Raw genomic sequence first — 15,981 nt, 5'->3', positions numbered from 1 at the left:
TTGAAATGTGGATCCAACTAACTTAGTTGGAAAAGTCTTGAAAGACATTAACCAAGACCTGTGATCGAATCTTGTCTACATCATTTGTCCTTGCATTTTGCGACTCTTTTTACACCCAAAACATAAACACCAAATTGAAATTTCATTACAAAGTAAAAATCATTTAGCACAAAGAATATCTATAACATTCCTAACAACATGCCCTTTCTTACCCTTAAGAACCTCCCTAACACCCTTCTCATCCCCCACAAAACCCTTCCCTTTCATCTCATTCAACAACTCTCTTCCCTCCTCCTCCTTCCCCTCCCTCACAAACGCCTCGATAACCGCCACACACGTCCCGGGATTCAGCCTCATTCCCTTCCCCAACATCTCCAACACATACTCTTTAGCCTCCATGATCATCCCACCTGCAGCTAGCGACTTGATCAACACACTATAAGTGTAAGCATTGGGAAGAACCCCATATGCCAACATCTTCAAGTACACATTGTGAGCTCCCTTGCATTGTCCAGCACCAGCGTAAGCTTCAATAACAGCGGTGTGGGCCACCACATCGGGCATTTTACCTGTTTGTTTGATCACCTTAAACATTTCAAACGTGTCATGGGTTAAACCATGTTTTGACATTTCGTCGAACATCTTGACTGCATTGCTGATTAACCCATCAGTTCTCATTTTGTGGAAGATTTCTTTTAAATTGTTGGGATCTTTGGGTTCGGCATTGACGGGTTTGTTGGTAAAGGGGTTGTAAGAGGGTGGGAGGTCGGTGTTCTTGTTTTGGGTAGGTTCGGATTCGGGTTTGGAGACAGAGGAGTTTGGTGGGGAGAAGCTGACCTTGGTGTTGGGTTTGGGTTTGGGTTCGGGGGAAGTGGGGTTTGGTTCGGAGGAAGAGAACCGCCGTGTGATTAGGTTTGGAGTGGGTGGTAATGGAAATTTGAAGGTGAAAAAAGAGGAGAGAAGGCGACGGAGGAGTGGTGCTTCCGCCATGATTTACTTAATATGGAGTGAGTAATTTGGTACTCCGTACTTGTGTTGTATAATTGTATCACGGTAAAAAGGATTAGTTAATGTTGGAATTGTTGTCGATTACTTCATCCGTCTCTTTTTGTGTATTAATTTACGTTTTTCTTTTTTGGTGTTCCAGAATGTTATTTACATTTCCTTTTATATTATCACATAATTGATTTAATATTCTATCAAAATTTGTGTCCAACTATTATTTTAACCAATTAAATTCATTAGGTCATTTAATTACTCACAGTTTTTCATTGGGACATTAACTTTTTCTCATTTTCCTAATAGCAGAATTTTGATAAGAGTTAAAACATTATAAATAAACGTAATTTTCTTCGTTTACATAAAAAATTTAGAAGAATCTCAATACACATTAATTAGTCGTTAAAACGCGTGCAAAATATCAAACGTAAAAAACAAAAAGAGACTGAGGGAGTAGCTGTTGGACCTTGTGCATTTAGAGAAAAGCGCAAGCACGGTTTCCCAAGATACAAACGATAAATTAAAGGCAAATTAATTTGCCAAAAACAACCTTTTATAACCATTTTTTTTGCAAAAAACAACCTTTTATAATTTTTTTTTTGCAAAAACAGACCTAAAACTAAAAATAATTTGCAAAAGACAGTCTTTTTGAATTTTCGGGCATTGACTTAATTTTTTCCGGCTTGACTCTCACGTTTTTACTTCTTGCACCCACTTCCCTCCCTTTTTCTCACTTAAAACCATTTGGAGCCAAAATAAAACCCAAAAATTAGAACCTCCACTTTCCCTCCTTTCTCTCTGTTCTTCATCCCCGTTCTTCATCCTCCACCAAAAAAAATTTACGCTCTTTTTGCTTTATCATTTGAATGAAATTGGTAGATTGCTGCTATACTAAGTGATTTTCGACACTCTATCACTAATTTTTGTAAGTTTTGTTCATTAATTTTGCCTAATTTCAATGTGGGAAAGTTAAGGTTTTTCCCCCCAAATTTGTTTATTTTGGGCTAATAACATGGACTAACCCAAATATTTATGACCCAAATTGTATTTGATTGATTCGGGTATTTAGTTTAGGTGGGCTTAAATAATTAAAATGGATTATAATATAATTTCGGTCCAAATTAATTAATTAAGTTTAATTGTAATACACTAACAAATGTTTAGCGTCTACAGTCATATCTAAAGCTTTTTAATAAAGCTGAAGATCATAACAATAAAATGCAATAGAACATAATTAGCATTTGAAACAACATCAAATGTTTGCTGCTTAATTTGCTGAACCAACAATGAGAAACTCAACATATCTGAATTCTGATCATGTAATTATAAATTTACATGCAGATGAAGCCTTAGGGCTCGTCAACAGCCGTGGAATTGCAGCAGCTGCCTTATTTGAATTTGAATTCCTGTTGAGATGAATCCTGATGACCTTCAACGCCATTGTGTGTCGTAAGATATATTCTGTCACAGCATTTTCTGTAAATTTCCCTTCAAAATTGTAGATGTCAAAAACTTCAAGGGTTGATAACAAACATTTGGGCACCATACTTGGAAGTAGGCCTGGTTATTGGACAGGGTAGTCCAATGATATAGGGTTAGGGTCAAGTTAATAGGGCTTTTATTGGTCAGGGCTCTTATTGGACAGGGCCTTTATTGGACAGGGTCATTATAGGGTCAAACTTATACTACAATTATTTTGAAAATTAAAATAGTAATGATACAAAAAATTACTTGTATAGCTTCGTATTCACTTGTACTTGCACATGGCTCTTTTGTTTTTCATTTTTCATTGCTCGTTTATTGACCCGCTCACTAATGACCCGTTATTGACCCGTAACCCGCTTTTGACCCGCCCATTATCGACCCGCTAAAAATGACCCTTTTAATACCCGACCCTCTTTTGACCCGCCCCGACCCTGACCCGACCCGCCCGATAACCAGGTCTACTTGGAAGTGGAGGCAGCTCAGACGGAGACCCTGATTCCTGTTTATGAATTTATCCCTAAAACAAGAGTACACGTCACTACGTCAGTTTAGATTCAGAAATTCGAGACAGCGGGGTCACTATTTAAAAATTGATAAAAACTTTCACCAAAATTATGTATTTTTTAAAAAAAATTTGAAAATTTAACTATAAAAAAAGAAAAAGAAAATTCAAGTGGGCTCAAGGAACCCCTAAGAGGCCCGTGGCTCCGCCACTGGTACACGTCAATTCATTTATAAGATTGAAGCTGCAAATTTTGGTAGAAAGATAATTAAACTACTCACAGTATATTTCAGAGACACAAGATTGGGTGCATGTTTAAAAAGTTGAAAGAGCAGGGTTAAATGTGGAGGTTCCCTAAAACTGTGAAAATCGACATCCAAACATGTCAATTTAGGAAACAAGGGAAGTCGGTTTAGTTGTAGTTGAGCATCCATTGCTTCAACCTGCCACAAGTTGCCAGAAAATACATAAAATTGAAGATGAATAAGGAGTTAAAATTACTAAACATTTAAATACATAAATTTAATGGATGATTTTACAAATAGCTACAATAAAATGGTAGCCATTATAATACGTTAAATCTCAACAATTAAATAAAAGTAGATCAATCTAAACCATTGATTTTGTTGACTTTTAATTTAATAATAAACCATTTTATAATTTAAATAAATTTTACCATCAAAATAAATGAATTAAATTATTCCACTTTCATCAACGTTTTATTGAGAAGTTTCTTCTCAAAAAAAACACAAATATACAAAATTTATGAAACTCTTTGATTCTATTATTCATTCCCATCTGTTCTTTATAATCAAATCGGGATTATGTGTATTGTTCAAGTCATCAAATTGTTAACGTTTACCATTTATAATCCTTCATCTAACACAATAAAAAAAATTACTGCATAATTAACCATTCATCTAACCCAAATAAAAATAATCTCCATCAATAACCATTCATCTAAACAACACCATCCCATTCTTGATAATTAGTTTTTTAATGATGCACTATATATCCTAACACTTCTAAAAGAGCAAAGTTGGAGTTACTATTGCAGCAATAGTGCTCTGACTATTTTGCCCCCACCTCTAACCCTTTACCACTGATCTACCCTTCTTCTCAGATCTTGCCACGTTGCTCTCATCACCCCCATTCATTTCTCTGATCTCCTCTTTCATGCTTCCCTTCTCCCTCTTCACTGTTTCCCTCCTGAGTTGCCCTTTCTTATTTTCTCTTTTGACACTGGGATCTTCTCCCCTTTCCATTTTCTACAAACCCTAGATTTTCCGCCCCCTTCACTTCTCTGCAATCTCCTTCCATTCACATTTTTGTTTAGTCGTTATTCTTGTGGACATGGTTACTACCGGTTATCCCTATTCTTTTCCATCTTCACTTGATGCCATATGGTCGCAATTCATTTTCTCCGAGCTCTTCATCCCCTTCGTTTTGCGATCGTCGGCTTGCCCTCTCCTCCTCCAGCTCGCAACTCTTGCGGTTGACGAGGTCTCTCTACTCACTATCAATTCGTCCTCTTTCTCCTCGGTATGATACTCTTTTCTCTGTTTTTTTTTATTAGGTTTTTTAAAATTAGGGGTTTTTTCCTCGCTTTAATTATTGAATTTGGTGGATTAGGGTTGATTGCAATTGTTTTGGCTAATTAATTTGGTTCTTTTCTTGTATAAATTTGTTGACACTGTCAATTCGTCCTCATCTCCTCGGCATGATACTCTTTTATGTAATAGCATTTTGAATTGTTATTTGAAATATTGTGTTCATGTGTGTTAATCTTATTTTATTTGCAGAAAATGTGTGATTTTTGACGAGAACATCCCTAATCCTGTACAAAAGCCAAACACAATGTCAATATTTATTTTTAATTGTTTTTTTATTTGACAAGAAAACTTGACAAAATCTTAATTTATCTGATTATGATGGATAACTAAATTAATTGTGTGTTTATTTGAATAATTACAGATTATGGTGAAATCTTGTGTTCATGTGTGTTAGCTTTCTGTTCATATGAATGACATTTTCCATGTTGTAAATAGGTTCTATGAATGATGGGTGATAAAAAGGAGATTGTCCATCATATTGGTACTCAGGAGATAGCTAACATTGGAAGAATATGGCTCAAATTTGATGGAGGAAGTGGAAGAGGTATGCACAACCCTTGTATATCTTTCTCTTGATTTCTTTGGAGGCTGAAAAAATGTTGCTTGAACACTTTTTGTGTAATGCTTGTTTACGTTGTCTGACAAGAAAATAATAATCAAATCGTATTATGCTTTGAATTGCACGTTTAGCTGTTCAACTTGGTTCGGTTCTCAAAGTAAGTGAAATATTTTGAAAGTTTAGTAGTTATGCTTATGCCTTTAGAAATGACTACAGAGACCTAATTCACAAGACGTTAATGCTTGAATTTTACCATATGCAGGGAAAACTACTTTAAGCGTGCTGGGTCGAATCGTGCTATTCATATGGATGTTTGTAATTCTAATTGTTAAATCAAGTTATACTGCAAGTCTGGGCTCTAAACAAACAGTGCAAAACCTTTATTCTCCTGTGAAAGGGATTGAGACCTTAATGTAAAGACAATATCCCATTAGATTTCAAAACGGTTCATTTTTTAAGAGTTATTTTCATGAGGAGCTTCACTTTCCCAAGTCTCGGCTTGATGCTCTTGAATATGAAGATGAGTATGTAGAAGCTCTCATAAAGGGCCCCAAGAAAGGCCAGGTTGCTGCCAGTGTTGAAGATATGACGCGCATAGAAACCTTCCTCGCAAAGAGATGTGAATTCACTATCAGAGGTAAATTTCCTTCCATGCTTGTTTGTATATGTTCTCATACAATTTTGGTGAACAAGCCACTGTTGTGTGCAACATAATCACGTGGGGCGGGCCAAATTTCTTCATATTGTTCAGAACAAATTCGTTCCTAAAGCGTGCTTATATGACACCCACCTATCAAACAATTTGGTAACTTAAGTGTGAAATCATTGTTCTTGTATTATTTAACCCAACAACCTTTTTATGATTTTATTATTATTCTATCATAGCATGGACTGGAATGCTTAGTTTTGTGTATTCTGAGTGAGGTTTTATAATTTTATGTCCTTAGTCAGAATTGTTAAGTATCTTCATAAAATGTATGAATTATAAATGGCAAAAGAGGTTAGGGCAGGGATATGGAGTTGGAGAGGAAGTGGGAGGTGAGGGAGAAATGAGAGGTAGGCGGGTAGCTATAGAAACAATTTATCGTTACGTTTTCCTAATTTGTGTAAGCATGAACGTTTGAAAACTCGGAGAAATTAGAGTATTTAGAAAGATCTCAAGAAAATCAGAAACCATGAATTCCAAAGATTATTGAAAGGGGATTCACAGGTTCATGCTTACTAGCATGTGGAATTCATATGTTTGCAAGTTGTTGGAGCAAGTATGTGGACGAAATAAAGGAAATTCGAAAACATGCAAACAAAGAGGGGGGGGGGAGGAGCAGTAAACAAGACAGTACAATGAAGAGTCCGGGAAAATGTGGGGCAGAGCTGGGGAACAGATTAAAACAATCTCAGGTGCAATTGTCGTTCCTACTTTATCAGTCATAATGATAAGCTAATCATCTATGAGGTGGAATTTATTTTGTTTTGTCTCGACACTGTATTCATATTTTACATTATACGTGAGTGGAAGGAGAATTTTTAACAATGCAAATAAAAAATTCAAATTTTTTTTAACAATGCCTGACTGGTTTTAACAATGCAAAGTGAATTTTTTGATTTTCCTTTCTTCTCCTGGAATCTGATAGAATTTGAGTAGGTGTTATTGTGTTTTAATTATTCCTGCTTTTTCCAATAACTTTTGTTCAATTTACACTGTTCCTACTGTAAATGTCAGTCTTGATGATGATTTGATTCTATTGAACTTCAGTGAATTCATTGATAATGATTTTACTGAACATTATTGAATTTAGGGAGTCTGATGAAGTGATGATGTTCTTTGATTAGTGGAGTAGTTCATTCTTATTTCTTACAATTGAATTTCTTGTTAGTTGATTTGAATAGTTGATTTGGAAATTTCTATAATTGTTCTAAGAATTCGTAACTTCATTCTTTTAATGAATTGCAGCAGATATCGATGGTGTTTCCTCCTCATACCATCTGCTCGTCCCAATCGATGTTGGCGAGGTTAGATTTTGATTATATCAGTATTAAATTCTTGAATATCATTTTCCAGTTTTTCTTCTTCTTCTTCTTCTTCTTCTTCTTCTATTTCTATTGCTCTGCTCTAATGCAACTTCCTGCCTGAATATTGAAATATGTATTATTCAAACTCATACAGATTTCTCTTCCCGAACCACAAGAAAACAAAGTAATCAGGTTGGTATATATGAATATTTATATTTAAGAGGAGATATTCTAATGAATTAATTATACATTTACTAAACTCATATGATCTTAGGTCTTAATTTGTATAGTACGAGCATAACCAAAGTATAATTAGTCCTTGATGTGGTAAATGCTCTTAGACTCTGTTGTATGGATTACTGTGTGTTATCGAGAAATAACTCCAGGTTCATCTCCTTTTCCTTCTTTCTTTTTGCAGGTTATGAGAGCCAATGCAGATAGAGTAAACTTTGAGTCTTGATGGTTGCGCATGTGCATGAGATTATAGGTGATAATTTGTTGTCTAACAACTAACCTCAATTCTTAATATGATTTATTTTGTTATACATTAGCTTGTTAGTTAGGTACAACTTACAGATGTCAGGACCCATTGCCGCATAGAAAGAAATTGACTCTTATTCTATTCAAATAATAGTGGTCTCCTTCCACTCACGTATTTTTCTCTTGGTGGCTCTACTATCAATTTGTTTATGGGAGTAATATCTGTCCTGGTTTTGAGTTTGTTTATTAGATAACGTGTGCTCGTTACTCATTTCCTCCCAAATCAGCTGATATCTCTGAATGTCTAAATACTCATTTCCACTCACGTAACTTTTTTATGATTTGCGTACCGTCTAATAACCGAATGACTATAACACAGTCCATTTATGAGTGGTTTCTTTATTGCACTTATTTATTCTTTAACGCTCCTATCCTTTTTTAGGCAAGAATGGATCAACTAAAGCTTAAGTCTCTTTACGGGACTAACAATCGGGAAGCAGGTATATTGCAAAAAAAAAGTTCTCTGTGCTATTCTTCGCTAGGTTTTTAATATTTGTATAGTTTGTTAACTTTGTAATGCTTAACCTTTGTTTAACAGAGACATAGTCTTTGCATACTTACTGATGCGTTTGTTCAGATACTATATCTCGGGAGACCAGGACATTTGCTTATCAAGCAATTGGAATTCTTGCGCAGCGTATGCCTACGTTTTTCAGGTAATCACTGAGGACATTCCTCCATTGCGCAATTCCCTTGGTACCATCTTAATTCTCTTGTGGAAAGCTTTCTGATCATAACTGCTTCTTTCAGGGATAAGATAGACATGTTCGTTCGACTTTTTGATGCTATGAAGTCTGATCGAGTCTCAATTTCTCCGTTTAGTTATTCAAGAGGCTACAAGTTCCCTGGCTACTGCTTCTAAGGTAATATTTGTTCTGCCTGTATTCCTAGCTCTAACCTCTAAGGATATTAACATTACTTTGATGTTAATTTGTTGTTTTATTTCTCTTCCACATGTTTCTTCCGTGCATTCTTAGTTATCCTGATTGTCGATACTTTCATTTTTGAAAGGGAGGTGTGGGGGCTTTCTTTCTTGTCAGTACCCCTCACTTGTGATTGTTAACGACTTGTATATGTCGGTTGGATTTTTCGACTGTGCTGGTAAACTTCATTGCTTTTTCTTTGTTCAGTGGAACTCCTTTGAAATAGGATTTCCTATAATACTTGTTTCTGGGCTCAGTATTCCTTTCTCTTGCTCTTACCTCTGAATAATAACTGTGAACATCACATCATTAATCATATTAAAAGCTTTGGAGAAACTCTTGCTTGATAATTCCCAAGTGGTAATATATATTATTTTGTTTGTGCTTCTATCTACTGTTTGTTCATCACCTTGTCGTTTTTTAATCCCTTTTCCTGAAATAAATTCTTTTAAAAATGTTCTGAAGGACAAAAGTGAGGTGCGATTTTATGTTGTGAGGTGGGCGACATCATTGTTTGATTTGCAGCGTTGTCCTAGCCGTTTTTTTATGTGTGGTTGCTGCTGCTTTTCTTTTGATCTACTATGTTTTTTTGTTTCCAAGGTCTTTTTTAGCTGATCGTTTAACTTTTTAATTGGTTTATAAAATTATCACGTCACAACTCATCGGCGTATCCTATCCTAACACTTATAAAGCTTCATACTTTAGTTTTAATTTGTTTTAAACAATATCCTATAAAGCAATATCCTATAAAACAATATCACACTTATAAACAATATCCTATCCTAACACTTATAAAGCTTCATACAATTTGTTTTAATTTAATCTTGGAATTGGAACTGTTCATGAAGTTTGCAAATGATGTAATTAATTAATAGGTTATCATATCTTAAAAATTGATAAAATTCTTTAGATTGTCACTACCTCTAAGGCATCACTATTTTTTCTCCGGAAAGCCTAATGATTGCAAACCAGAACAGAGATATGAATTGTTGTCTCTTGTTGTAACTAAACCATAATTGATTGTGCTCAAAGAGCTTCGTATGTAATCACTATTCTTTCGCATCGGCAATGAAGGCTCTTTGTTTGCCAAAGTTATCAATTCTTAATTTGTTTTACAAATGTGATTCATTTTATAGTTGTTATAGAAAATGACAACAAATTAGAGTCTCTGAATCGCTTATCTTAGCGTCTTTAGCTTTGTACATTGCCAGAATAGTACGGAATTGATATTCTTTGTGGTGGTTTTAGCTGACTATAGTCCAAAGTGGTCTGATTATACAAGTGACCAAAAACATGTAGATCTATATTATATGAACTTAGGTATAGCTAAAATTAGAATATAAGATGAATTTGATGCAAGGATGGCTTGTGTATTCTTGCATTAATTTTATTGATTTTGCTTATTAATCTATTAAGATTGTATGGGATATGGTTGGCAAATCTGAAAGAACTCGGGATGAAGTTGGCAAATCTGAAACAACTCGGGATGAGATGTTACTTGAGCTGGAGCAAGAGTGCCTAGAAGTATACAGGAGAAAAATTGATGTGGAAAATCACTACAGAGTTCAGCAACTACGAGAAATGATTGTTCAAAGGTGGAGCTGGCATCCATATCTTCTGCAATAGGAGAGAGACATTCGGCAGGTAAGGAACTCTAATACTATTCCCACAATTCATAGTGTAGCTGTTGACGTTTCTTTACAATGCAGATACTACTGGATGTCGTTCATGTATTCAACGAAGTCTCTTCTCTTGCTCAGAAAAAAGCAGTCCATAAAAGTAACTCAGAACGGAATCGAGGTATATATTGCTTCATCAGTTCATCACAAGTTCTTTTTTCTGTCCTCTACAACTGTTATAAGGACCTTTTGCCTCAACTGTTACGTCCACCTCTGTGCAATTTTCCATTTTCTCATCCGTACACTTACTCTCTTTTACAATTACCTTTAAGGTTGTATGTGCTGGTTGTCATTTTTGTTGCTTGGGGTTGTGTCCCTCACTGGCCTCAAATTATTCAAGCACAATGTTTTTGTTTCACACTGAGATTTATCAGCATCAGTATTTGATCCTTTCTCATTCTCTCTTTGTTCATACCAATCATAACCTTCAAGGGAACTCGTACTTTTTCAGATTAGATGCTTGATTAAATTTGCAACTCGACCTATCTTCTATTTCTTTCAGATTGATAAAGTTCTGATTGCCCAATACATTGTAGATCAATGTTTGGATTCTTTAATATGTAGGCATAGTGATTCTAAAAGTGGAATAAAGCGTATTGGAAGTTTTTCAACTGGTGATGTTGACATAGCAGATGTTTACCCTAAACCCTTTACAACCAGGCTTTCTGTTTTATGAGAAGTAAACTCATTAGGAGCTAAGATTAGAAAAAAAAGGTAATTTCCATGAACCTGTAGTTCTCTTTTCTTGATGTACGAAGTAACTTGAGAATGATTAACCTAACATGACATGTATTTGTATCCAGTTTTGGTGTTCTATATAGGCATTTAGATGATCTTTTTGATGCCATGTAGCCCACTTGACTGTGTGGCGTATCACTCACTTAAAATACCAGGGTTTAGTTTCCCGCCTCGTGCTAGCCACCTAACCTAGAATCCTTACCTATGGGAATGAAAAACTTATGATTACCTTTCCAACCTAGAGATTATGCATGAAAGACATGCTGGGGAAGAAATAATTTTCATTGTCTTCTTAATGTTCAATACTTTACCTATGTTTATATATGAATTTAAATGCTAAATTTCCATTTATTTCACCTAAATTATGCCCCTGTATTATAGTCGTACCTTGGTAATTAGGGATTTTATTTTCGTTTCTCAAGATTATTTTTTCATTACATTATGAATTGTAGATTTAGGAGGTAGTAGGATCTAATTACAAGCTACGGAGAGTTTTAAAATAGGGCTCAGAGGATCCAGCCAATGATAATTATGTTGCAGTGCTGCTTGAATAGTGACAGTTTCAAGTAATCAACTTATCTATTTATTTGTTTTCTTATTTGTTTATATTGTGTTCTTTTCACAATACTGTTTAATTCATGCTTTGGTTAGGATAATGCTGCAGAACTCTTCAGACGAGCTTGCAAAATATTCAATACTGAGGCTGAGTTGGAAAGAATCTTATTGAACTGATTCATCTTTTCTCAGGACAATGAAGTTGTTTCTGATTACTCCCACTGTTATAGTTGCACATATGGGACTTCTTTGGAAGGACAAGTCATTTTTTTGTGAATGACTGCAACTCACCTCCAAAGGATATTCATCGTCAATCTGATCAGGAGGTAAATTGTTGATAATTTGTACTTTTGAACTACTTGACTACGGTAAATGCTTGCCTGGACTTGAGACCTCAATTGCATTTATTAGATTCTTTTATTGTAGGCTTCCATTCTTTCATTATCTTTTTAGATTTTCATCACATATGATGAAAACTTCTTTTTTAAAGGGGACCCCGTAAGAAATCTGTTGGAACTTATGTCTTACTCATATCTCAGCAAGCTAACCCTACCAAACCTTCCCCGAATTGTGAATTTCCACACTGAAGTAAATAACAGGAGAAATGTTCAATAACCACTGTATAAAAGGAACTTCTGAAAACAGAAAGGAAGGGACTTATGTCAGGTGGAAGAGATCATATGCTGCATGTAAAGTCATTTGTGAGCTGTGATACATTTTGGACCGATAAGTTGGCAAGTTGTGATATGCTTGGTGACCTAATGTTTATGCGAATTGATATTTTCTTATCACATCTTTCACCTTAAAAAGTCAGTAACATTCTTTAGAAACTAAATGTGTTGACGGGACCATCTTGCGTCGTTTGCTCCAAATCCTCATGTCTCCTTTTTAATCGCTAATTTTTAAACACTGATCCTCATTGTTTGGACGGTTTTCAAATGAGTTCAGTTAGGTAGAATTTGATTGCCCTTTGTTTAGTTTTGGGACTGAGTTAGCCAAAAAAGGGATCAGGGGAAATATTTTGGTATTTCGGTATTCTCACAGCTGGCAGGAGTGTATTAGGGCTTTTGTCATTTTATAATTTCTCATACAAATGACCCTTCATTGAGAGGGGAAGTTGTAAGATACGAGAGAATAAAAAAAGAGTATTAAGAAGAAAAGTCTGTGTCCTATTATTCGATTGATGAAAACAAATTTGCCCAAAGGTATTTGTTCATTGTTTGCCCTGTCTGCCTTTTTAAAATTTTGTTTTTGGTTATCTTGCACAGATACTTCTGGAATTACAAATTTATGGGTTGTGATGGGAAGAGAGACAAGTTCTCCGAGATGGCTAATGTTGCAGGTTCCTCTTCCAGTGCATCCACGACAATGAATGGTAGTACTGGAAATAGTTACTGTTTCCCTAGGACTAATTCTTTAACTTTTAGTAGTAGTCCAGTCGAATCAGGTTCTCCGGGCTTGAGTGGATTGCAAAGTCTCGGAAATACATGTTTTATGAACAGTGTGCTTTAGTGCTTAAAACACACTCCTAAACTTGTTGACTATTTTCATGGAGTTTACAATAAAGAACGTTTGCACTACCCTGATGAACTTGTATTTGAGGGATTTATATATATATATGTAACCTACATCAAGTAATTAGTTGCGTTTCTTATCATCTACGGAATAATGTATTCATGCTTATGATTAATTAGGCTTGTGATTTGCATAGAGTTTCGGGAGATAATTTTTTATATCTTGGGGGAACGTGCGCGCTAGCGCACGTTCCAACAACTAGTATTGGCAAAAACATCAACAAACAAATACTCCATTGGAGAACAAGGCGTAGTTTTGTTTTACTTTTTTATTATTTAATTTTCTTTTACATGAATACGGGGAAGTTATTAAGAAAGAAAATAAAAAAAATTCAACGTCGAAGGATAACGGAAATTTTTTTGGGTAAAAAATTATAAATTTTAATATAAAGTCAACATATTCAATGGTCAAGATAAGTCAACAACGATGAAGGGCTCATATTTAATGCATTGTGGTGGCTCATATTTAATGAATTAACGTTAAAAGAACAGAAGTGTCAACAATAACATGATGAATAAAATATATATAAAAAATATGTCGAGTATGAATCTTACTCGTAAGAGTTATGATACATGCATGCATCCCTTATTATACATGTGCATTTTCTATAGTATCATGCATCGATCAATATAATTAATATTTAAATACTCGAGATATTTAGTTTTGAGTGATTCCTATATCATGCATTTACCTACAAGTATTGTAACAAGAAAGCATGTCATTAATTAGTAATTACCAGCATTGTTGAGTTTTCGAATGTCGCCCATATCAAGGTGGGAACTTGCTTAAGAAGTTGAACAATTGTTGTAACATCTCCACCCAATAAAGTGAACCGAGCTTCAACTAATGAGGGAACTTTAATGTCAAACGAACATCCTAAAACATAATCCATAATAGAGAGATATTCAAGACTTGGAGATTCAACTATGACCCCTTCCACTGGATATAGAGAATCATAAATCTTCAGTCTTTTTAAAGAAGAAGAACAAATATATAAATTCTGTAATCCACGAACCAATATGCCAGCTGGCAAGGATTTCATGTCTCAAATGAAGCCGAAAGAGACGTAAGAAAGGTGCATTATTGAGAATCAAGACCCTATCAACAAAACTTCTCAAGTCTACCTCTTCAATCTCCGCCATTCTACAGAGTAATACTGAATAATCAAATATGTGAATATAAACAGGGAAGTAAAAACAGATTGGAATGTAAACACTTACAGAGCTCAGACAATGGTTTATATATATAGCTTGACATCACAAGGAACGTACAGAACATATTCATTGTATTACATTATATAGAATTAATTACCCTCCAGTAACTTTTGACTACCTCGTTTCCTAGGGAAAACTATTCATTTTCCCAAGGGAGTACAACTGTCGAGGCTCATTCATCGTTGCGGTGTTTAAGGATCAGCTTAAACTCTGCCAAACCAAGCTACATTACGGATGATTCAACCTTTAAACTCCTACACTCTCCGTTTCTTTTTGTTTTTTACGTTTTCCTTTTTTAGTATTTCAAAATGTTCTTTTATAACCATTTTTTTTGCAGAACGGGGATGAAGAATAGAGAGAAAGGAGGGAAAGTTGAGGTTCTAATTTTTGGGTTTTATTTTGGCTCCAAATTGTTTTATTTGAGAAAAATGGAGGGAAGTGGGTGCAAGAATAAAAACGTGAGAGTCAATGCCTGAAAATGCCAAAAGGCTGTCTTTTGCAAATTATTTTTAGTTTTAGGTCTGTTTTTGCAAGAAAAATTATAAAAGGTTGTTTTTTGCAAAAAAAATGGTTATAAAACGTTGTTTTTGGCAAATTTGCCGGAAGAAAAAGAAAAAAAACATGAAGGAATTTGAGGGCAAATCAAACAATTCACTGTTATATGAATAGTAACCAAAGTTTGTGGCTTTATAAGAGTTAAGATTAATAGATTAAGTTCCGTACATGCACGGATATTGTAAAATTATAAGTTGACTATTTTTTTAAGTAACAAAGAATTGTTCGAAAATAAAATAATATAAAGTACAGATTATTTTTAATGATTTTAGAGTAGCTAGGCCGCAATTAAATTCTCAATTAATTTAGTTTATACCGAGTAATTTCTTTTTTAGACCTGTCCTTTTGCAGGAAAAACAAAACATAACACCATTTTTTTTTTTCCTATGGAGCATTTAGTAATGACTCTAACTATATGAACCCCTAAAATTGGATCAAATAATCCTATTTCCCATGAATATGATTGGACAAGACTACAAAAGTTCCTATGCTAAACATTTATTCCCTGCGTTTCTTTTTGTTTGTTACGTTTGAACTTTTGCATGTTTATTAACGTATAATAAAGATTTTTTTTTCTTTTTCATTAAAAATAAACCCAAGTAAAATCTCAATCCACTAATCATTACAACAACCAATAAAATTGTTTTATTTATCTAAATGAGCCAATAATGGAAAAGCACAAAGATTGCTAACTTAACATACTTGGGAAATTGCAAAGATATTTAATGAGTTGAAAAAATTGGACCAATTAAAATTAAAAGATGACACAAAAAATGATAGTATAATAAGTTTATAAAAGAAAAAATTCTCCCACGTAACCAACATTGTGAAACACCCTAAAAGGAATACGTAACAAACAAAAAGAAACGGAGGGAGTACCCAAAAAATTACAAAAGATCTTGCGCGCACAAGGTGTACAATAAATTTATCATACACCAAGATATCTTTTATCCACTTATTTGTAACTTTAACCTAGTTTTGATTAACTTTTATATTAGTAAAAAAGTTGGATAGATAAACATTTTAAAGGGTTA

General features: G+C 34.5%; 1 protein-coding gene across 1 annotated transcript; it reads right to left on the bottom strand.

Moving 5' to 3' along the window:
* LOC110792956 (pentatricopeptide repeat-containing protein At4g38150-like) lies at positions 1–1,061 on the bottom strand. Its single transcript, XM_021997780.2, has one exon. The coding sequence runs from the start codon at positions 988–990 to the stop codon at positions 160–162; it is 831 nt and encodes a 276-aa protein (XP_021853472.2). The 5' UTR covers positions 991–1,061; the 3' UTR covers positions 1–159.
* Positions 1,062–15,981: the final 14,920 nt, after the last annotated feature.

The sequence above is a fragment of the Spinacia oleracea genome, chromosome 1 (genome assembly GCF_020520425.1).
Source record: "Spinacia oleracea cultivar Varoflay chromosome 1, BTI_SOV_V1, whole genome shotgun sequence".
Lineage (NCBI taxonomy): Eukaryota > Viridiplantae > Streptophyta > Magnoliopsida > Caryophyllales > Amaranthaceae > Spinacia > Spinacia oleracea.
Note: the sequence above shows the minus strand (reverse complement) of the source record. Positions and strands in the feature narration are given on the sequence as shown.

Bases quoted from the DNA above. Each gene is read 5' to 3' on its own strand.
- LOC110792956 (XM_021997780.2), bottom strand. From the start codon at position 990: ATGGCGGAAGCACCACTCCTCCGTCGCCTTCTCTCCTCTTTTTTCACC.